Genomic DNA, 25,190 nt, shown 5'->3' with positions numbered 1-25,190 from the left:
AACGACGAAAAAAGACATCTGAATAAGGGTTAAGAGGCAACTTCAATTGAAAATAGAAATAAGGGTCTGCGAAAGAGAGACTACACGTTATTAGGACGGGGAAATCGCCGTGTGTTCTCATCGGCGGAAATTGGACAATCTGTGATATCGCGATATCAAAGTGTCCGCTGAGTCTGTCCGCTCGCTTCAGGTTGGTGTTTTTCAACATTTTTTTATTTTTTTAATTTCTCCTCTTGGTGAGTGGAGCCAACGTAGTTCAGCGGAACAACCAACATAACAGAGACCGAAGCTTTTGGTCTAGCAAAAAATGAAAAAGTGACGTGATCGTGAGTGAAATGAATGGCAGTGACTCACTGAGTGAGTGAACTGCATTTCTGTCTTCTGAACTTGGCACTCAGTGACTCACCCCACGAACTAACCCAGAGAGCTCCGGCCCGCGTAGCGGGCCGGAGCCCAGACGCTCAGTGTGCAAACGGGCATTCAGGTGAGAGTACCGTGAAGTTTGGTCAAAATCATTTTGATAATAAATAATTAAAACAGAAATTAAGCACTTACCACGATTGTATGGATGATAGTCTAACGAGTGGCAGTTTCCTGACATCGAGGCACAGACTGGAACCTCAAAAAACGATCAGTTCTGTCGCGGTGGCTCTCCTTCTTTCAAAATTCATAGCAAAATGGCCGTTCGAGAGGGTGTAGGGCGCATGCGCGAATTTGACAAAGTCTATATGCGCTAGTGCTATACTAGCCTCGGTCTCGATCGGCCATTTTGTGTTGAATTCTGAAAGAGGAGAGCTACCGCGACAGAACTGATCGTTTTTTGAGGTTCCAGTCTGTGCCTCGATGTCAGGAAACTGCCACTCGTTAGACTATCATCCATACAATCGTGGTAAGTGCTTAATTTCTGTTTTAATTATTTATTATCAAAATGATTTTGACCAAACTTCACGGTACTCTCACCTGAATGCCCGTTTGCACACTGAGCGTCTGGGCTCCGGCCCGCTACGCGGGCCGGAGCTCTCTGGGTTACCCACGAACTAGACAGCTGGCAGCCGTCTGTTTCGAGGAGTTTTTAAACATTTTTTTATTTTTTAAATTTCTCCTCATAGTCATACACAGACGGCTCGCTATCGTGCAGCCACCATTAGGGGACTTACAATGCAAAATCCCCCTGTCGGGGCTCTTCAATTTTTGTCTTTAAATTTAATGAATCAAACTTTTGAGTTTTGAAAATTAATGCGACCGAAATGTAAATTAATATTCCCTCTTGGCATTAATTGCCAAAAAACGGGGAAAATCAAGTTAAAATGAACAAAAACAGTCACAGTCACTTACCTCGGCTGTTGCGCAACTTAACTGCCCTGTTTTATCCGAACTTAATAGGCCTACACATAAACATATGGCCATTGAGTCCCCTGTACAGATTGCGCTAGAACTTCGGTCTCTGTATTTGGTGAGTGAAGCCAACGGAGTTCAGCTGAACAACTAACATAACATTAACAGAGACCGAAGCTTTTGGTCTACCCACGAACTAGACCAAAACTAAAGCTTCAGTCTCTGTATTTTGGTTGTTCCGCTGAACTGCGTTGGCTCACTCATGGGGATTATAGTTTGTCAGAAATTGTTGAATAAATCCCCAGAAACGATGGTTATTCCTGTCTACCCACGAACTAACCTCGTTCGTAGGCTACGACTTTCAAAGTACGAGTCGAGTGCCCAGGCCAGGGTCTCCGGCCCGCTTAGCCAGGAGGCTTCTAGAGAGTAAAAATCATTTGGGCCTACTAACGTAAGGTTACTCTCATAGTCATACGAAGCCAGGTCTTCCTTCCTATACTTTTGCGTGTACCACCAAAAAACCTGAAACTTTCGCCCCCGAGATTTCTACTTTCTTTCTAAAAGATCTAGCCCTAAATCATGTACATGAGATACAACTTCATTTCCGACATTTCTACGCCATGGATTTTATTTCTAGACAAGAATTCATTAAAAAAAATGAGGAAAATATCATGAATAGACGGAAGAGACTTGCCCGATGTTTACGCCGCCATCTTGTTTTCTATTGTTCTTCCCCAACGTTACGCGACGCAAGCGTCCGTATCGTTAGATTGATCTGTTTAAAGAATTATGAGATGTTATTTTCATGTGTTAATTCATGTGTAACGTTAGACTCTATCGATCTAGGTTGAATTAGGTTCTTTTTTTTTATCAATCATGCCAGTACAGTCAGTAGCTTGGACTCCAAGTTGGAGGTGTAACTTACGGAGCATGAATATGATGGGAGAATGTCTCCCTCCGCCTCCCAATTGCATGGCCTTTCCGACAGGTTGTGTCTCCGGACAATCAATTATTTCAAACAGTCATTTGGAAAAATTAGAACTTTAATCCAAAGACCAAAAAAAGGGCTTCAAAATTTTGTAAGTGTCTGGACACCCGACCCCTCATCCAGTTTCAGAGACAGTCTCCAGTTTGGCATTGGGAGACCAATTTCCTTTTTTTCCATTTGCTGCAAAAGGGTTCCTTTAGCAGCAAAAGGCTTTTTTATTTCTATCACTGCCTACTTTAAAAATTCACTGTCTACTTTTGTTTTCACAACTACAGATTTTTTTGTCATCCACACACAAAACAAATGGGAGATCGGTGTGACCATATCCCACACAGAAAAATCTCACAGGTTTTTTTTATGACCTAATGATTGTACCATAATTCTGAGAGTAATGCAAATCAGGTGCCAAAAATTAGCATAAATTTGCTTCATCAAATTTTTCTTAATTGAATTTTGAAATTCAACATTTTGGCTTTCTTATCCAATCAAAGATTACTTCATGAAATCAAGATGAAATTTTGTCTTAAGGGTAATGTAACTTTTCTCTTACTAGCCCACTGAAGTTGTCAAGTTTGTACAATGTTCCTATAGACAAGCAACAAAACAGTGACTCATGTTTAATAGACAAGGACAATCTCGGCTTAATCAGTGGTTGTATGTCTTCTAATAAGGATATCCTAGTTGACCTAAGGACAATTCTCACTTTAGACCATCTACTTCCTGAAGAGAGTGAATTATAAGTTTTGACTTGTTTTTGTATTACTTTGTATAAATTTCTAGGAACTCATCCCAGTGAATGAGCAAATCATGCGAGACAATGTAAGAGATGGAATCCCCTGGTGACGATGATAGCTTTGTGAGCATTAGTCTGGATGGCAAGGAGTGTGACATCTGCCTGCAAGACACGGGTCAAGAACTCACAACCTGCGATGTCTGCGCCAGGTTTCTTACCACTGGGCCAGTTCAGGAAGGGTTTAATGAGCTCCCTGAGGTCATACACACAGACACTCTAGCACATCCTTCATGCTTCAGGAAATTTCACAAGCTGGCCCGACGACTGAGCCGCTCAGCCGTAAAACTTCAAAATAACTCGCCGGTAAGGAATAAGTCCTTTAAAAAAAAATTTAGTTAGCCAGTTTATTTATGGAAGTGTTGTCGTGTAGGGGTTCGTTTGGACTTGCCTTGTAATCAGAGGATCGTGTCTTAAAATCCACCGATGCAGCCTTGCGTCTTTTGGCATAGTATGTATTCATACTTTGCCTCTTTCCACTCAGGTGTTAAATAGGTACTCGGTATGATGTGAAATGCTAGGTAGTATGCCTAGCAATTGAGTCTTGGAACTCTTGTTGGAATGCTCCCCAGGGAGTGGAGAAAGTGCATACATTGTGTGCAGGCATGCAAGGATCCTTTGACTGGGGTAATAATCATCAGTATTTAAAGTGCTTAGAAAAACAATGTATAAAATGTAAGCTATCATCATTTCCTATTTATTTTTAAAAAGGTTTTACATCCAAGAGCACTCGGCACCCTAGGCACCATAAAACTTACACATGTACTTGCATACGGTATAATTTACAAATTTACATAGGGCTGTGAAAATTAATCTGTTTACATTTAGGTGGTGTTTCATGCATGTATGTAGGCCTACAGCTGAAGTTACTAACTCTGCACAGGACTGGAACCTGGTCTTAAGTCCCAAGTCAGGTAGATAGGAATATCACTTGGCACAAAAAGGAGATACCATTCGTGCATAAAGTAATTCATAATTTCAGAATGAACATTGATTATCAATTAAAAAAGCATTGAAAATTCTTATATGCCGGACAGTTAGCATTGGTTTATGGTTTATGAAGAACAAAAATTCAATCTGTAAAGAACAAACAATTGAACCGGAAATTAGACTATTTTGTCTAGATTAAATCACACTTTGAATAGTACTTTCTCAAAATAAATGATGAACCTGAATAAAACATCAAACCATGTCTCTTTGTGTGATTATTGACTTTTGACAGCTCTATCTTAACTTGCAAAAGGACCATAAAATTATCAGTAGTAATCATAATTATCTTCATGAAATATCTGCATTATTTTCCTAGCAAATATTCAAGAAAAAGCTACATCAGTAATCCTTTTGATGTTTGCACTGGAAAATAAATCTCCAGGAAAATACAATAAATTCAACTTGAATTTATGTATAAATATTTCACTTGACAAATTGTAAATCCTACTCAAAACAACTCTTTAAAAGTTTGCTTAAATTCCTTTGACTAGCCACATTAAATTGCTTTGGTCTAGTTTGATTCATAATAGGCCTACACAGTTATTTTATGAATCTGAAATGCTTCTATAATATCTCTGTCAATAATATTCCATAGATATATAAGCTTTCATAAACCCTGGACATTACTACTCATTGCTTTATATAAACAATGCAAATTTAGTGCTAACTTCAGTTTTGTTTTCATGTCCCAAATCTACGTAGCTTACATATCCAAAGAAACTAATGTTATTTCTAAAATAATTATCATCAAAATAATTTCTCCTCAACTCAATTATTTCTTTCCGTTCTCCTTATCCTTGACAAGTATAAAACAATGAATTTTATACCTTTTTTTCATACAAGACATATCGCATTCTGTTATCTATACGGCGACCTCACAGTATGCAAAATTTATGCAAATGAACATTTAACCACGTGAAGGTTTTCTTCATTTTCATTTTCACATTTTAGATAATTGGTTCAGAAAACCTTTTAAAACAATATCTAAGCACACTTACTTCTTTGGCAGGAACTACGAACTTTGTTTTACATAATACTTGTTGGACAAGCTTCATCCTAGACGGAATCTGCTACTTTGGAGAAATTTCAAGCATTCGGTCGAAACTTGTTGCTCGATGTTTTATGACATGTTTCGAAGCTGAAATTTTAGGCTGAAACCGATTTTTACCTATAAACATATATTATGGTATCTGCAACAAATAAATAGTTTCGATCATCGAAACATCCTCCCGCCCCTCCGGAAGAGGAGACCTTTTAAAAACTTGAAATTTCTCAAACAAATATATCATATGACATGCAAATGAATAAATACATGTATAACATATCAATAATTTTCAACGAATTCAGCTGAAATGAACGTTCAGTCTCAAAGTCTTTAATTTAGTCAATATAACCTTCTGTTGGGTAGATAACCGCTAGTTTTGTAATGGGTCTACGATACTCTCCGGAAACAGTTTTTAGCTTCACATTTCGAACTTTACCATCAGGTCCCGGATAAACCTGAATGATTCTTGCTATAGTCCACTTTCCACGAATTGCATTGCTCTCTGCAGTCATTACGACATCACCAACTCTAACGTTCCTTCGATCCGTGTTCCACTTTCTACATGGTACTAGAAGTGGTAGGACGTTTTGAGACCACTGCTTCCAAAATGAATCCACTATTTGCTGGACAAATTCTACGCGATCGCGAGGATTCTTTGTTTGCTTAAATGGACCCTGGGGAACATTTCTAGAAGACCTACCTAACAACATATCATTTGGACACAAATAATTTCCATCATCTGGGTCATTGCATTTCCGTCCTATCGGTCTCTCATTCATAAGATTAGCTACTTCAAGAAAGCATGTATACAACTCAAATGGTGTGAGCACTTGCTCACCAATTGCTTTCTTGATTGATATTTTGGCACTTTTAACAAGAGATTCAGCGCACCCATTTTGGTGGGGTGCATTAGGGGTGATGAACTTCCACTGTATCCCCTTATCTGCACAGAAATCTTTGAGCTCATCTTCACTCCATCCCGATATCATCTCGCGAAGTTCGCGTTGAGCTCCCACAAATTGAGTTCCATTGTCGCTAAGGATCTGAGCTGGTCGTCCCCTCACTGCTAAGAATCTCCTTAGGACTTGGAGAAATTCCATTGTTGAACAATCTGTTGCGATTTCCAGATGAACGGCACGCGTATTTAGACATGTAAAGATTACACCATAATGTTTGGCCCTCTTATTACGACCAACCTTTACTTGAAAGGGGCCAAAATAGTCACAGGAGGTGTAATGAAATGGTGGAGTGTGAGGTGCGACACGACTACTGGGTAAATCAGCCATCTTCTGGGTCTCACGCTTACATTCTGTTGACCTGCATTTAACACAGCGATGCTTGACGGTTTTCGCCAAACGATGTCCTTGTAAGATCCAAAACTTGCGTCTCGCCTTGGCGGTTGTCGTCTCAATACCTGGGTGTCCAATCTCATGAATGTGACGTGTGAAAAGTAGAGCTATGTGATGGGAACCTGGGAGCAGAGCTGGATGTTTAGATTCATATGATGTTACTAAGTTCTCAACTCTTCCTCCTACTCTGATTACTCCTTCGTTGTCAACGAAAGGGGTAAGGGTTCTGAACTCTCCTCTCTCAAATCTGCTTTTCAGACCCTTTTGCGCTTCCTTTGTCCAATATAGCTCAGCTTTCTTCAACTCTGCTGGGGCTAACGTCACATCAGCATCTGGCATGGATTCTTTCTTGAGCTTTGACTTAAGAATCCGCACAAATCTGAAAACGTAGGCAGTCACTCTTACTAACTTTCGCCAACTTGAGAAACGTTCAGATTCGATGGGGGCAACTGACATTTTGACAACTAATACCTTCTGATTCGTCTTTCGTCTCTCTAGATTCTCAAGACTCTGATCAATATTCACCTTGTCTACTGGCCACTCTGTTTCGTCAAGATGCAGGAATCTAGGACCGCACTTCCATTCATTCATAAGGTCGTTTACTGCAATTCCTCTTGACACTTTGTCTGCTGGGTTATCTTCACCAGGTATATGTTTCCAGCTTGAGGGTTCAGTGAGAGTCTGAATCTCCCCTATTCTGCTTGACACAAAAGGCTTATATATCCTGGCCGAAGACTTGATCCACTGTAGAGTTATCATGCTGTCGGTGAAGAGCATCACTTTCTCAACCTCTAATCTCATCTCTTCAGTGATCGACTTGTACAGTCTGGCAGCTAATACGGCGGCTTGTAGCTCCAATCTGGGTATTGTCAATGTCTTTAATGGTGCTACCTTTGACTTGGATGCAACAAAGCGAGTCTCGAACTTGCCATCTCCGGTTTGCCACCTTAGATATGCACATGCACCGTATGCATTTTCTGATGCATCAGAGAAAATGCACAACACTGGTTTACCTTGAGCTTCAGGAGGTGTTAGACATCTTTCGAGAGATACTTCATTCAATCCTTTCATTTCCTCGAACAGAAGCCTCCAGTCCGCATCTTCCTTTTCAGTAAGAGGGTCGTCCCAGTTGTAGCCTCTTTGCCACAATTTCTGCATCCCTATCTTGGCTCTAACAATCACTGGGGCAGCAAATCCTATGGGATCAAATATGTGGGCGATTTGACAGAGGATTTTCCTCTTAGTTAATCTTTCTTGACACTCTCCATCTATTCTTGAATTCAGTACACTGTCTCTCAGCTTTACTTTGTATGAGAAGGTGTCATTTTCTCTGTCCCAAACTACTCCTAGGACCTTCTCCTCAGCTATGTCATCTAGTAATTTCATCTTTCCTTGGGTGAGGTCTCCCACATCAGATTCATTGGAAATCCACCCTTTGACTTTGAAGCCTCCGTCATTTAACACTTCATCTATCTCTGCACTTAGTTTCCTGGCTTCATCTACAGTCTGTACAGAGTCGCAAATGTCATCCATATACACATTCCTTTTCAAAACAGAAGCAGCATGAGGATGTGTACACTCTCCTTGTTCTGCTGTAAGCTTCAGAGCAGTCTGGGCGATTGCTGGGGCTGGTTTGTCACCGAAAGTGACAACCTTCATCATGTAGACATCAGGTTCTCTGTTCCCATCCAGGTCTCTCCATAAGAACCTATGGACATGTTGATCTATCTCTGGGATTGACACACGATGGTACATCTTAGAGATATCCCCACATAAGGCCACTTCATTTTCCCTGAATCTCAGGAGCACTCCGACCAAACTGTTCAAGAGATCAGGACCTTTCATCCAGTATTCATTTAACCGATGACCTTGGTAAGATGCAGAAGAATTAAAAACAATTCTGATAGGGGTGCTCTTTTTTTCTGGTCTTACAATAGCATGATGTGATATGTAATGAACTGGTCCTTCATACTTCTCGATGTCTGCTGCTGTGAGTTTCTTAGCAAACCCCATTTCTTCCAGTTCATGGATTTGCTTGTTGTAAGCTTCTGCGTGCTCTGGGTTTCTAGAAAGTCTTTTTTCAGTTGACTCAAGGATTTTCACTGCTTGACTCTTATTATCTGGGAGTTCATTAGGATCCCTTTGCCATGGATAACCTATTTCCCACTGCTTTCCTTTCTTCTGTGAAGAAGCTCTGATGATCTCTTCCTCTTTCTGTTCATCAAGGGTTAACTTAGTCTCTTGGCACTGACAACTTACACCTTGAGATTCCATTCGCCAAAATTCTGACAAATCTGGACTCTGAACTGCTACGTGAAGGACATTGACACACATGGTTCGCTTCTCTGTGGCACCAAAGATTACCCATCCTAATGGAGTTTTTCTTGCTATGCAGTTACCTCTCTTCTTTAATTTACCACCTACTATGTATCTTGGATGATCTATTCCAATCAAGATCTCCACTGGTCCACTATCTCTGTTCAGGTTAGGGATATCAAATTGATCTTTGAGGTCTTTCAGACTAACAGCTTCTTCCTCTGTTATTGAAGGTACACCGACAACTTCAATAATCTGGTGTTTCTTGGTTGTGTTTGCTTCTCTAATCGGCACTCTATATCTGAAAGTCTCTAACTCTTCTTCATCTTCGCCAAGCTTTTTTATTGTGATGCTCGTTTTGGTGCCTTTCAACTGGAGTCTCTCGGCGAGTGAATTTTTTATCAAACTAACTTGTGAGCCGCTATCTAACAGGACATTTGCTCTGGTATCACTGTCAATGTCTATGGATAAGATTGGCAGCAACGATGCTCCAACTGTAGTCGCAACGTTAATGTCATTTTTACTGCTCTCATTTTCCATCTGTTGACTCGCTTCAAAGTGCAACAAAGGATGGTGATAGTAAGTGCACCCTTGCTCTGAACATTTCTGCCTTCTCCTACAGTTTGCCATGTAGTGGTTTTTCCCTGCTTTCTTTAGGCAGCTAAAGCAGCATCTATTTTCCTTGAAGAACTTCAGTCTTTCTGGGGCAGCCATGGAGATTATACGCTTACACTGATCTACCCAGTGCTCATCAGTCTTGCAATGCCAGCAGCGATGTTGTCTCTGAGCTCTGTCTCGTGGCTGCTCTGCATGGTATCTATCACTATGGTCTGGTTTGCTCTTTTCTTTGTATGACAAATGATGAACATTTGCAGACTTTCCTTCACTTTGCATCTGTGATCTCAATGGTGCTGAAGCTCTCATCCTAGCTTTCATTTCCAGGTTCAGCCATGTCAACAAAGTTTCAAAGCTTGCAGCTTGCTTCTCTGATTCTTGGTATCTAAACCAATTCTTCCTATCAACTGCGCACAATTTTCTCTCTATGGTTGCTAACATGTGACTGTTGTCCATGTCACCCTTCTTTCCAACTAGCTTAAGGATGTTATAGCTTCTTCTCACAAGGTTGACAAACTCACAAAATTTGTTGTCTTCGTTCTCTTTCAGTGGTTTGAATTTGCTCAGGTCATTGATTATTGTATCAGCAACTATTCTAGCATCTCCATACATGGAATCTAATAGATCCCAGGCAGCATCATAATCCTGACCTATGCCTTGGATTAAGTCGTGTGCACGGCCAACGAGACAGCTTCTCAGGATTGTCATTGCATCACGTTTTCCATAACGCGAATCAACCATGTGAACGAAGTCTGATCTGAATATCTCATAGTCCCGAACATCTCCAGCAAACTTGGGTAACTTCGGCTTCTCCACCTTAAAACTGCATCTAGCATCTGACATACCTGGAGAAGTGTCTGGGTTTTGCAGTGGAGGGGGATACAAGATTGTCGATTCTGGAGGTATAGGAGACCCTCCCTGCATTGGCGGCATCTCTGACTGTGGTAGTACTTGTTCTGTTGGCGTCTTGACTCCTGAGCTGGTTTGAGAACAGTAATCTGTAACCTCTATCTGCAATTTCAGGAATTCTTTCTGGCAATCACCCATCCACTGTTCCTCTATCTCAAACTCAGCATCATCATCAATAGTCATAGTAAAGTTCTCATGGGTTTCTTGTAGGTCTCCATATGCTTGCTCAAACTTGCTATATGCAGACTGAATTTCTGGCACTTCTCTGTTATTATTAAGCAAAATCTGAAGACCGTTACTGTGTCTGGTGAGCCTGGCTTTCGCTCCCCTTCTCTTGAGTTTCAGCGACTTCTTGTCCTCCGCCATCGTAGTAACAACTCAGCGAAATTCCACCAGAAATTGAATATGGTTTATGGTTTATGAAGAACAAAAATTCAATCTGTAAAGAACAAACAATTGAACCGGAAATTAGACTATTTTGTCTAGATTAAATCACACTTTGAATAGTACTTTCTCAAAATAAATGATGAACCTGAATAAAACATCAAACCATGTCTCTTTGTGTGATTATTGACTTTTGACAGCTCTATCTTAACTTGCAAAAGGACCATAAAATTATCAGTAGTAATCATAATTATCTTCATGAAATATCTGCATTATTTTCCTAGCAAATATTCAAGAAAAAGCTACATCAGTAATCCTTTTGATGTTTGCACTGGAAAATAAATCTCCAGGAAAATACAATAAATTCAACTTGAATTTATGTATAAATATTTCACTTGACAAATTGTAAATCCTACTCAAAACAACTCTTTAAAAGTTTGCTTAAATTCCTTTGACTAGCCACATTAAATTGCTTTGGTCTAGTTTGATTCATAATAGGCCTACACAGTTATTTTATGAATCTGAAATGCTTCTATAATATCTCTGTCAATAATATTCCATAGATATATAAGCTTTCATAAACCCTGGACATTACTACTCATTGCTTTATATAAACAATGCAAATTTAGTGCTAACTTCAGTTTTGTTTTCATGTCCCAAATCTACGTAGCTTACATATCCAAAGAAACTAATGTTATTTCTAAAATAATTATCATCAAAATAATTTCTCCTCAACTCAATTATTTCTTTCCGTTCTCCTTATCCTTGACAAGTATAAAACAATGAATTTTATACCTTTTTTTCATACAAGACATATCGCATTCTGTTATCTATACGGCGACCTCACAGTATGCAAAATTTATGCAAATGAACATTTAACCACGTGAAGGTTTTCTTCATTTTCATTTTCACATTTTAGATAATTGGTTCAGAAAACCTTTTAAAACAATATCTAAGCACACTTACTTCTTTGGCAGGAACTACGAACTTTGTTTTACATAATACTTGTTGGACAAGCTTCATCCTAGACGGAATCTGCTACTTTGGAGAAATTTCAAGCATTCGGTCGAAACTTGTTGCTCGATGTTTTATGACATGTTTCGAAGCTGAAATTTTAGGCTGAAACCGATTTTTACCTATAAACATATATTATGGTATCTGCAACAAATAAATAGTTTCGATCATCGAAACAAGCATTATAGTGTGTACAAAATATGTTTCTGTGAAATGATGCACAGAACGTCAGGAGGCCTTGATGCTACATGTACTAGTTTTGCTTGAGTACTCTACAAAAAGGGATGAAGTAACAAAAGAGATGCATTGGAAGCAGAAATACAACATCTGTACGGTAGTCCGTTAAATTTACTTTCTTCTTTCACATTTTTTTAAATTCCAATACGCAGACTGACAGTATCAGGAGCACACAGTGGCTGAACTTCAATTGTAACAACCTTGGCAATGAGCTTCTTCTTGAGAATATTCGTAACCGGGTGAGCAAGAGCAATCCTGGCTCACGAAGCGGCAGTCCTCAGTTTTCCGGTGTGAGGCAGATCGGGAAGCTAAAAGACACAGAGCGATGCAGGAGCGAGCCTTTCTTGGAATCGTCTGCCCATGAGTTGCGTCGCAGCTACACCAAGTACTTGTTCGGGAAACGCGAAGGAGACAATGGACAAAGTGTTAAAGTGCCTGAGGGTAGCCCTGGACCTATCCAGGATGGGCCACAAGGTCCTATCAAAGTGCCTGCAGCAACAGTTAACCATGAACAAAATGATAGAGACCTTTCTATCAAGCAAGCCTCTTGCCAACCGGAAAGTAACCGTCCTAACTCTTGCCAAAGCAACCATGATCAGTATTTGATGAAGACAATGTCATGTCTGTCCATCCATGATGAAAAACCTCATAGTCTTGTAGATCCCCAAGAGGCTGAAACCTGCAGGCATTCCAGAACTATTAATGGACATGAAGAAAAGAGGTGTAGTAGTTCAGAGGGAGATATTGACAGCCATCATTCGGTAAAGGAGGGGAACAGGAATGGTCTTCCATCTGATGAGAAAGAAACCTGGAGAAATGTCAAACATATTGGCAAAGAAGCCTGTAAGTTATTTTCCTTTATTAGATAATATATTAATTTTTGCTTACAACGCACTTAAAATATCTGGGGCCCGTTTCATAAAGGACTTGCAACTGTTGTAACTTTGCCATAATGGCAACTACCATGGTAACAGGGCTCAGCAGCCAATCAGAATCAAGGTTACCATGGTAGTTGCCATAATGGCAAAGTTAGAACAGTTGCAAGTCCTTAATGAACGGGCCCCTGAACGCTCTCGGCTCTCCACAATAAATGCTGCATGATTTCTCTGGTTTTAGCAGAGAAGCTGTCACACATTCTGTTTTTCTAGAAATAAATTCCTGCCAGGTCCCCATTTGTAATGTAAATAAATTTTTCAGGATTTTTATAAAAAGTGAAAATTATCTATCATTGAATTAATAGTTTATGATTTTATTTTTAAAAAGTAAACCATTGTGAGCTTTGCTTTGTTAGTATTTGATAAAAACAATTTTTTGGTTATTTCTTCAAGGGACTTATGCAGCGCATCATTGTCATCAGCTTTCCACCACTCTTGAATGAAAGTCTAACTACAACAAAAACTTCTCTAGATTTGGCCATTTTATTAAGCTCTGAAATAGAAAAAGTTACAGGTCTATATTATTTGTTCATATTGATTTTAATTTCAGTACCCACATTGGAAATGGCTGAGCTGAGAAGTCACACAGAGATGTTACAGCATGCAGTTAATGGTAAGGAGAACTTTCCCCAACAATGGACAGATGGGGGGGGGGGGGTATAGGCAAAATGGATATGAAGGGCCCCCCCCCCCCCTTGTGTGTACTTTTTTCTTAGTTTTTGTTGTGCTTCAGTGCTTGCCAGAACCCCCCTCCCATGGTAAATCCCTGACCAATCCCTTCCTACTATATCATATGTACAAAATACATTCTTCGACTGGTAATAATCATCAAAAACAATTATTGTCATGAATCTGAATTAAAAAGTATCCTATTTGATTGAGAAAAGGTTTGTTCAAAAAGCAGTATAAACAAAGATTTATTTGCTGTATAAAGCTATTAAAGTTCACAAACTAATGATTTGTATAACTTTCACATATTTTACTAAGAATCACGCCCAATATGCACTGAAGTGAAAGTTTGGGGAGCAGAGATCTTATTTAATAGGTATTCTATAAATGCAATCAAATAGAATTTAGTCAAGTTTTGCTGCCGTCACAATAAAAATTGTGTAATTTGTTTTCTACGTTCTCCTTGCCTCATCTGGGATCCGTTTCATAAAATAATTTGCAATAACAGTCTCCTGAAATCCTTCAATCTCATTGGCTGATAGAAAATCTGTTATAGAAACTTTTCAGTCATTATAACCAAGGGGTTATGTCGTGTGGTCCAGTGGTTAGAGCATTGGACTCATAATCGCAAGGTTGTGAGTTCGAATCCCAACTCTTATGGCCCCCCCTTAAGATCTCGGCCGCCGATCGTGCGAGCGACGCAAAAATTTGCACGTTGGTAGTGTATGATGTAATCTACAAGGCTGTATGATAAAATTTTCCAAAATAATGAGATTTTATTTTATATGAATTAATTATGCTAATTTATGCATAAATCATACTTTTTGCTCTAATTCACTAAATAAAGCTCCTAGAATGCTTATTTTTGGTAAAAATATTCTTTGTAGCATTCTTAACAATCGCAATTAAAAAAAACTTGGAAATAAATTCTTATGTATTGTATTGTTTTATGAATTTCTTATGTATTTCTTAGTTTTTTTACTTTTTGTTTTTTATTGTTTTTTCAATGGAAATCGTACCAGACTTAATTCTGATCATATAAAAGGCAAAATTAATTAAGTTTAATCAGTAAAAGTAGAAATAATGATACACAATTTGCATTGGATTTGTACATGAAATCACGTTTATGAGCAATTTTGGGTCTGACATGCACTTACATAATGTTGCGTAATGTCGTAACCGCGTACCCGGGCATCACAAATTTGGTCTCAAAATTTGCGCGAGACTTGAAAGTAATAAGTCAGTGAGTGGCGAGGTCAAAAAAATTTCGCGCAGCAGATATATTGCGAAAATTGTCAAGGGGGGGGCAATTATGCCCCCCCCCCCCCCCGGGAGAATTAGGGTTAAGGGTTAAAATTTGCTCTGCTTTTTGTGATGACTTAAGCATGTAAGACAGGGGGACTTTTTCATAGAACAAATAGTCACTGATATCCAGTGACAAGTTTGGTCTGAGCCAATCACATGCAAGGATTTCAGGAGCTGCTTATACTTAACAATAGGTCAATTCCAGCCAAAAGTTGCATTTTTCCATTTAAAAAAATGTCTTTTCTGAGCAATTTTGTTTATACTGTTTATAAGTATACAGTTTAAGGTTTACAAAAGCACATTTATATTTACTATACCCTGATTCATTCCTAAAATACACAATGTGCACTCTGTTGCACTTTGGTACTAAGATTTCATAGAAAGTGTACAACTTTCACCCATCTCTGGCTCCTGGCATGCAAAGGGTGCTGATGAAAAATTCCACTGTCCATGTGACCTCCAAGCAGTAATTTACCATTAGCTGTATTGTTTTACATGCTGCAGTGAAACGGTGAGGCACAAAATACTTTTCAATGTGTGTATATTCGATGTCCCATAAGTCACAGTTTTGAGCATTAAGTTTACCTCATATGCTGCCATAGACTCCTGCAGACAAGCATTGGACTTTTTTATCTACTACAGTACATGCTTGCATCAACAAATCAAGCTGCATCTGCATTGGACTTGAAATAGCTCTACTGGGGGGACATACATTTAAGTCCCATAAGTCACAAGTCCCATAAGTCACATATACAGTTCGTAAACCATGCCAAGTTAAAGCTGTCCATGACAGCAAAGAGAGAGACAAGAATGCTTCAAAGCTGGAGAGCAGTCTGCTAACTGTCAGAAAAAAACAGTCAGAATATCATAGGCAGTGCATGGGAACAAAAAAAAACTTGCAATGTGTGCACAGCCCAGAAAGAAGGAGAAAACTGAATATGATCGCTAAAATGCAAAGCTGAGTACAGGTGAATTGGGTTTGTTTCACCCTAGCTTTTATTCATTTTTTAGGTCCAGATCAATCTCTTGGTTTTCTTGTCCCTTAGAGTATGCATCCACTGTTTTACATATGATGTGAACTTGGTATATAGTCCCGTGGAAACTCGACCTATTGCAATGTCCCATCAGTCACAAATTTTGTAGTTGAGGGACCCTCTGGATCCTGTCAAAATAAGAGCACCAGTCCTCAGATGCATAAGGCTACCATGAACAGAGCTGTTAAAAAGGCACATACAGCACTCCCTACCAGCCCCTGTAAATGCCAAAAAGTTGTTCAGAAGCTTGCAATCAAGTTTTCTCAGAATCATTCCTGCCGCCTGTCAATAGAAAGGAACATGCGCATATAGAGTACCGAAGTGTGACGTCACGATGTCATGACATCGAATCGGCCGGTTCTAAACTGAGTCGCAGCTGCACAATCGTCTATACACATTTGTATTTGCAAAAATGGTGATGTGTGTTGTCCCTGGTTGTTACCATCATTCTGACAGTTATGACAGGGCACCGTTTCATAAAGCTATTCGTAACTTAAGAGCGACTTTAAGAACGACTGGTGATCCTTGTGGTAAATGTTATCATGAATTGACAATGTTTTAGCGTGTATAAAGAAATGATCACCAGTTCTTAAAGTTGTTCCTAACTTACGAACAGGTTTATGAAACAGCCCCCGGGTTATTTTGTTTAGAACCAGGCCGCCATGACACTATGGCCCTCGGGTTCTTTTGTTTAGAACCAGGCCGCCATGACACCATGGCAACTGACGTCATTGCTTCAGTACTCTATAAATGATGATGTCCTTACAGGCATTCTGAATTTCTATGAAAGAGATGACATATCAACCCAAGCAGCTCGCAAAAAAGAATTTGTGATAGGGTTCACATGCACCCCCATGATATATTTTTTAACCAACTTTTTTGTATTGCCTGAAGTGTATAGTTAATGAATCTTGGTGTTCCCTTTGCCAAACCGTGTCCCATGGGGTTCCAAATTGGCAATTTTTGGCGGCCATCTTTGATTTTAATGAAAATCAATTATTTTCATATTTTTTGCACAGACAATGGTAAAATCTTCCATGTAAATGAATACGCTTTTTACTATACAAGTATAGATAGTAGAAATCAATTGCAATTGTTTCTAGACAGTTCAGTTAATAATTTTTAAAAAATGTAAGAATTTATGCCAAAATTTTCATGTTTTTGGCAAAAATTTGCATGTTCACTGATTTCTGTTTTATCATAAACATCAACAACTAATGAAAAATATCAGCATTTGACACGAAAGAGAATATATTAAAGAGAATATTGATATGCTTCATGGCAGTAATAATGTGTTAATTTGCTTACATGTAACACACTGAAAAGGTAACTTTCTTACCATACTGTACGAGACGGATAGAGAAAAGCAACATTTATTTGTCCCATCTGTAACAATTATGTCCTATAATTATGTCCCATCAGTCACAATGGAAAGTGTGTACATTCTTATTCTAATTGTTCATTGTTCATTTCTTTGCTAAATATTTATGATTGTAATTGTTTATTGATTATTTTGTACTTGTTTGATTACAGTTCTTAAAGCCTGCTGACAAGTTAAGAAGCTTTTTTTTTGGGGGGGGGTTCATGTTCCCTTTATATACATGAAGTGCATGAAAAGATGTTTCTGCCCTTTGTTGAATTTATTTCTGACACAATGGCATGAATTATTAAAGGTGTCATCTTATTAGGGAATATTTTTTCATGCTGAAATTAAGTTTGACTTAAAAAGTCATTGAGAGGAAATGTAAATTCCATGAAATGAGATAGGGTCCCATCAGTCACATTCACTTGTCCCATAAGTCACACACGATTGCACACAACTACTGAAACAAATGAAATGAATCAAGTCCAATTCAAGTACTGTTAGTGAGCCCTATCACTGGTTAATCTCCAAGCCCAAATCTAAAAACATTGTAATAAAACTGAGATAGTTATGGCACTTTGAACAAAATAGCTCAATTTGTGTGGTCCACCGACGTCCCATAAGTCACAGTGACATTTCTGAAGATCTAGCACCCTATGAAACCAAGCTGAAAGCATACATTTTTGTATATAGTAAGTTTCAGCATTCTTCTTACAGTTTAATAAAGTAAATCCATGTTTGTGCAGCTACTATTCCAGATATGCACTTCAGTTACCTGGAAAAAAGTATCAAATGTCCCATAAGTCACAATGGAATTGACCAATAGTCTTTCAAAATCACTGACTTTATCTCATCAACTGCTCCCCTTTTTCTTCAATTGCCCCATTTCTTTGGAATAAGCTACCCTCGTACATTCATAATGCCAAGGCTGTTAGTCAGTTCAAGATCCTATTCAAAACCTACCTGTTTTATAGATGATTCACAGTTGTGGGTCAGTCAATTGGAGGTGCACACCAGTTTTATTCGCACATTAAAAAAAATGGCGCTTTTACATACAGTTAAATAGAGGGGGGAAATACACAACATGTCATAGAAGTGCAAATAGGTGGTAAAAAGATGTGAGACGTTAAGGGAAACCGAAACCTAAAGAGAGAATCAGCCCAGAAATTTTGAGTAAGATGAGAGGATCAATAAATGAAAAAAAAAGAATAAAACATAAGGTCCCCATTTTGTTGTTCCTTACAAACCCTGATCAGTAAACCGAGTCATATCGACACCTTGAAAATGTCAAGTGCTGGAGAGTCTAATGTCACGTTACCAGTTTCTTTATGGTGATATATAGTTGTATTAATTTTTCCCCCCAAGTATAAACCATAAAGAGAACACAGTGCGCTTAGAAACACCCGTAGTAAGTGCCTTATTAATGTTATGTATTATTATTTATTATCATTCTTATTCTTTCAGATGCCTGCTCTCAGCTAGTCCAGCATCTCCAGGAGAAAGATATTCTGAGCAGTGAGGTTGCATCGCGACACGTCACCATCAAGAAACTGGTAGAGAGACAAAAGAGTCTCCACCACTAGATTCTTTCCAGTAGCGATCTACCTTCACGGTACTTTCAGGGTTCGTGACTGAGATCAAGGAAGTGGGGACGTCGCATCGCAATGAAGAAACTAGTCAAGTGACATTAGTCAGCGTACCCTCCACCACTGGACAATTCAAGGTTTACTTGTAGAGGTTTGTAAGGATCAACGAAATGGGGACATTACGTCACCGTTAGAAATGGTAGATCAATAGATAAAAGAGCCTCCACCTCTAGACTCCATCCAGGTAACGATCTCAATGGCCTCTATCAAGATTTGTAAGGATCAAGGAAATGGGGCGTTGAGTCACCATCAAGAAACTGGCAGAAAGACAGAAGAACTTCCACCACTAAACTCCTTCCCAGTAAAGATCTCGGTGCCATCCATCAGGGTTTGTTAGAATAAAGGAGATAGGGACGCCACATCACCATTAAACTGGTAGAGGGATAGAAGAACCTACACCGTTAATCTCCTCTGTGGTAACGATCTCAAAGCTATTCTTCATGATCTGTAAGAATAAAGGAAACGGAAACGTCACGTCACCATCAAGAAACTGGTAAACAGAGGGATAATTTCACAAGATATTTACACAACCTTGCATGCAATACCCATATTGCATATAGACGCGTACACATCTTTGAGGCCAGTCAGTATCAATGTGATAGAAATGTCACGGATCACTGGTCATTTTTTAATGCCTATTTTTTGCCTTGAAATAAAATATCTATTTTTTCTATCCATTACATTTGCAACAATATTGTATAAAATGTATGCAAATATAAAACTATGCATGCTTGAAAGTAGTCTTTAAATTTCATAAACATCAAGGAACATATGCCATATATTTTGCATGTGATAGTTCACATATTTTCTTAGAGATATTGATGGGTTTATTTTTGCAGTGTAATTACAGGAGTTTTGTGGAATTCATGAAAATAACACAATCTTGCAATATTTGGGAGGTTTTTTGCATTATGATGCAGGGCGGATAAGAACACAGTACCGTAAATGTATTGAACACGTCAGTCGAATGACAAAGAACAGCTGGTCTTTGTCGAGGACTTGTGAACTCTAACAGCACTTTTGTCCTAAGTTTAGGAAGCTGACGAAAATTGCAATTACGTTGTTTGTCCAGAGTTCACCAACTCTCGACCAAGACTTCTGGGTCGATCTTTGTCATGAAGGGCGTTTGACAATACATTTTCTATGTTCTTGAATCCATTGTGCGTCGTGGAGTGAGAACTCCCTTTGAGAGGGTATATGCAGCAGACATATGCTATTGTATTTGGACATAATGGCCCGAATTCACAAAGGTGGTTTTGAAAACCCACGGTTGAGTCCATGGTTGATGCAGATTTCCTGTATAAATTACGCTTAATTTACTGCGTATACTGAAAAGTGTCCGATGCTGATGCACGCTTTTGTCACAGTGCGCCAAATTGACGCCTGTTGCCGTGGTTATCCACCTTATTTCATTCATGAGTCCACTCTTCAAACAGGGGACTCATGAATAAAATAGCATATCTCACCATGGTAACAGGCATCGATTTGGCGCACTGACAAAAGCGTGCATCAGCATTGGAAGATTTTTATACATGCGCCCGATACGCGCAAAATTGAGCGTAATTTATACACAAAATCTGCTTAAACCATGGATTCAACCGTTGGTTTTCAAAACCACCTTTGTGAATTCGGGCCAGTATGGCATGCTACATGTACATGTACAGGCATTTCTTTATATTCACATGTACTGTACAAGTTCATTTACAATTACATGCATCTTAATGTGAAGACCAATTGGTTGACTCTTTAAACTGGTTTTGAGGCTGAAGAGAGTAACATTAATTTTTTTTTACAATTGCTGTTAATATTATTTCTTCATTTATTTGAATTTTCTGTGTGCTAGTCTGCAAGCTGTAATGTCCTATGAGTTTCAAACTTGCCATGGCACTCCCATCATTTGGCAATGTGATCTACATTTGCCACTCTCCACCCAGGTGTAATAAACTGGTAGGGAGGAATTCCTTGAATGCCCGGGCACCTGATCAGGATAACTGGGCGATTCCAAGCTAAAGCGGACATTTTCAAAGAATTTATATTGGCTCTATTTCAAATCTAGATCAAAATTCTTTAAAAAAAAACTCAAATGGAAGTTCATAAATACAAAGGGGTTGATAATGAGCTTCAAAAAATGTTCTGACACATCTCTTTATGGGACTAGACTCCACATGTATTTTTTTTTACTTAATTTCAATTTAACAGAAAACTATTGTTTTTTTTATAATTATTTTCAGTTGGATAATCTAAAGCCAGGTCATCATTTACATCATATTAAAAGAAACTCTGCAAATATACGTTGCGGGAAAGGTTAAAAGATAATGCGACTGACCGTAATGGGACTGACCAGAGTTTTTCTATCCACAAAAGAAAATTGAAGTCGCAGCCCAAATTCAAATGTCTTATTTGACACTTCTATATATGTAAGTTAAGTTTTACAGGTATTGAAATTGGTAAAAGTGATTTAATGTGAAAGAACTATTAAAAAGAAATCAGTCACTTTTTTTCTATGTCCTTTTTGTGTAATGCAACTGACCGATTTTTGGGATGTCATGCCGTCCATAATATACGGCATATAACCTTTCTGTAGATCTACAGTATGTATTGTTTTGAAGCCTCATTTGTGAAGATAGATTGACAGTATAAACTTGACAGAAAGACTTAGGACTGTAAAACTAACAGCACCAAGTTTGAGAAAAGACAAGTTAAAGTGTAATGCGACTGACTGGAATCGCCCCTGTACTTACATGTAAGCCAAGGTAGTAGTATGCAGTGCTAAGATATATTGTATTAAGCACTATAAATGTTGCATGTTATTGTTATACATCTGTCCACACACACTCCGATAGTTTTTTACAGAAGGGTATATATTTGTACAGTAATGGTGATTTTCTTGCATCGATATCAGATCAGATATCAGAATGCGAAGTATTTTTCAAGTATTGTGTCAGGTGTGCTTTTTATAGTTATATTTGTTTCTGCGTATTATTATTACTATTACATCATGTTCAGAATTATTGTTTTACATATTACAGGGATGCCATGCAATTCTCTTTTTTTTTCTCTTTCATCATTGTATGAATTTGTGTCTGTTTTCACAAGAATTTGGAAGCTTAGTTTGGCCCCACTTTTCCACCCTTTGAATATCACCTAATATAATCATTTATAGCTTCCTCTACTTAGAATTTCTGACCAATGATAATGCCTATAAATTGTAATGAGGCCATTAGGAAAAATGTTTGAATTGAATTTTCTTTCATACACTTGTAGAACATCACATTTTTGTTGCATTGCATGTATATGATTTGCTTTTTTTTTTTGCAGCGCCTTGGAAGTTAAGATAACCAGTTTGCAACTTTAACATGCATATTTCACAAGAGGAACAAAAGTAAACCTTTTTTTGTGGATTTGCACAAGGTGGTTGCAAAGCTGCATGCCAAATGGCCATTGAACGGTACGTTGTTGAATGGCACTGTGCCATACTACATGTACATGTATGTCCACAGATGTGCAATGGCACAAAATATTATGTTTCAAATCCAATAGGCTTGAATACAACATTCTCAGTATGTGATGAAGAATTGTGAATATTGCATGGATAATGGTTAAATTAGCCTTAAAATGACCTAGGCTATTGGACCTATCTCATTGCTAGGAGGAAGACAAACAACTTTTTTATTCTTGCCTTTTGTTTTCTTCAGGGCTGGCAATTTTGTGCACATTAGCTCCCCCTTCCCCTTAACTATTCTTAACTATTAACTAGATCTGTGCCAGAGAGGGCTAGGCCCGTCCCTGTCTGCCCATCCCCAAGGTGTTTCAGGGATTCATAAACGTAAATTTCAAAGAAAGAATGCCGACAGATTGCCACATATGAATAATTTCTGCCAGTTTGAAAAAAGATACTTGTATATGTTACGACCAGTAGATCATGTTTGTTATTTTTGTTATTTTTGTTTATTATCGGAATATCGGTACTAAATCATGCACACTGTAACCTATGAAAGTGTTGAATACCTGTTTGTAATGCTAATTTGTAATTATTGGCATCACTCTTGAGATTAAAATATCTTTCCTTGCCATTGATTTCTAATATTACAAGGTTTTGATACATGAAAATCTGTCCACTTTTTATCACAATTTCCAGTATTTTTCGATACAGTACTTATCACTTTTTGTGTGCTAGATTTTACGCTGAACAATGTTAGACTCCAGCTTGTTTTATAGGCCTTTGGTATGTTAAGATATGCACCTAATAATTTCTGTGTGCTTAATTATGTGCTGAACAAATGCTATGCCATGCTAAAGCCAGGGTAATAATATGCAGCCACTGGTACATGTAAGTATACAGATCAGTGTACGCTGCACTTCAAAATGTTTGCATTTTAAAGCACTGTTTAAATGATTAATTAATGATATATGTGACCCTCCACCCTAAAGCCAACAATAAGTCACCCAAAATGAAATCCAAGATTTTTATTGAGCTTGAAAAAACACATTTTTAGCTTTACAATAGTATGTACAAAACTTGTCAAAGTTATTGGAATATGTGACCTTCCACCCTAAAGCCAACAATAAGTCACCCAAAATGAATTCCAAGATGTTTATTGAGCTTGAAAAAGCACATTTTAGCTTCACAAATTCAGTGAGAGCTTCAAGAAATAAGGAGAAAACAAAGTTTGAAGCTTAGGGCTCACTCAAGCATGAGATGTGCACAATTTCTGTGAAACTTCCAAGCATCCTCCAACCTTACAACTGCAAATTATGTGTACATTTGTAGATCGTTTCCTGAATTTACAGTGTATAATCTTGTTGAAAATGTAGTCATAGCATTGTAGCAGAACCTATGCATGCTTTGATTTTGTTTTGTTTTTGTTTAATGTATTTTCTTCAGACAGGAGGCATATTTTTTGTATACTATCATGCCTGTTGAACTTCTCTCTGAATGTTGAATTTGTATTTTTGTACTGTTATTTTCATATATTCAATTAAAGTATAAGTCAAAATATAAGAATGAACTACACACATTTTGTCCATTTTATCTTCATTTTTTTTCAGGATGTTGTTCTTTGAGAGAAGTTTGAGAATTTGGAAGCGTGATTGACATGGATATTTGAAGACTCCCAACAGGATACTGAAAATTAAGAGAATGTAAACCGGTATAAAAAATCTTCAAACCTCTATTGCTTATCTGTTGACTCATGTTGTTTATCTATTGATTACATATTGATTCATGTTGTCCAATATGGGGGCATCGCGTGGTTACAACTCTCGTCTTTCGATCAGGATGACGTGGGTTCAAATCCTAGCCATGGCGCGTTATCCTTCAGCACTCGACCCAAGTGAGGATGAATGGTTACCCGGGAGGATTTATTCCAAGAAAGCTTTAGGCCTGTATTGCAGCCCAGCTGGGGTAATAATATACTAAGTATCAAGCACAGTAGAGTTTGAGCATGGACCATTTTGTTATCATTTTATTCCAATCTTTCATTCCTGGGCCCCGTCTTACAAAGAGTTGCGATTGATCCACTCAATCGTCACTCTATGGCAATCCATCAGTGTCATAATTCTTTCTACAGGAAATTTGCACAATGTCCTTTGTAAACAAAGAAAAGCACAGTGAATTTTCAAGAAAACAATGAATGCATGAATATACATCAGTTAGAAAATATTTTGAAAAAATATACATAATGGATGACGTTGCTGGCCGTTGTGATTGATCAGATCAATTGCAACTCTTTGTTAGACGGGACCCTGTTGTCCCCTTTGTATACCTCTGTTACGCTTACCATCTCTGCATACCTTTTTTTTCTTTCATTCTCTCCCTCATTCATATTCAGACTCGAATCTCATCTCTCTTCTCATTTTGTAAATCATTCTCAACTCCTGCCCACTTTCACTTTATCAATACTTTGTCTTCTCTCTATCTTGTCATATTGCTCTTTTTTTGTCTCCTACATGTAGCAATTAGTCTGCTAACTCCAAATTCTGTCTTGCCGTCACTTCCAGTACTTGAGTAGGAAGAATTACGACCCTCCCATTGTCAAATCTGTCTTCTCTCTCTTTCTCCATATTTTCAATCTCCACCCTCACTTGCTTCTATTGTTCTCTATCCCTGCTTTCCTTCTCTTCCCTAATCCATCTGCTTTTCACATCCTCACCCCCCCCCCCCAGCATCACCGTTCCTCTGTCTGCCTCTCACACCCTGCCTCCTCCCTACCCCCTTCCATCGCCTCCCCCCCCCCCCCTTGCATCGCCTTGCTTTCTTATCCCCA

At 38.4% G+C, this 25,190-nt stretch overlaps 1 protein-coding gene across 4 annotated transcripts; it reads left to right on the top strand.

The window, feature by feature from the left end:
* The first annotated feature begins 78 nt into the window (after nt 1–78).
* LOC129266340 (uncharacterized) lies at nt 79–23,938 on the top strand. 4 transcript variants are annotated; one of them, XM_064103554.1, is made up of 5 exons: nt 79–190; nt 3,104–3,419; nt 12,125–12,815; nt 13,458–13,520; nt 18,743–23,938. In XM_064103554.1, the coding sequence occupies exons 2-5, from the start codon at nt 3,150–3,152 to the stop codon at nt 18,859–18,861; spliced, it is 1,143 nt and encodes a 380-aa protein (XP_063959624.1). In that variant the 5' UTR covers nt 79–190; nt 3,104–3,149; the 3' UTR covers nt 18,862–23,938. The 4 variants fall into 4 exon arrangements, with proteins under 4 accessions (XP_063959624.1, XP_063959626.1, XP_063959625.1 ...); XM_064103556.1 differs by having other exon boundaries at nt 144–326; XM_064103555.1 differs by having other exon boundaries at nt 149–236.
* The last annotated feature ends 1,252 nt before the right edge of the window (nt 23,939–25,190 follow it).

Source organism: Lytechinus pictus, chromosome 8 (genome assembly GCF_037042905.1).
Source record: "Lytechinus pictus isolate F3 Inbred chromosome 8, Lp3.0, whole genome shotgun sequence".
NCBI lineage: Eukaryota > Metazoa > Echinodermata > Echinoidea > Temnopleuroida > Toxopneustidae > Lytechinus > Lytechinus pictus.
This window is presented reverse-complemented; position numbering and strand designations above follow the sequence as displayed.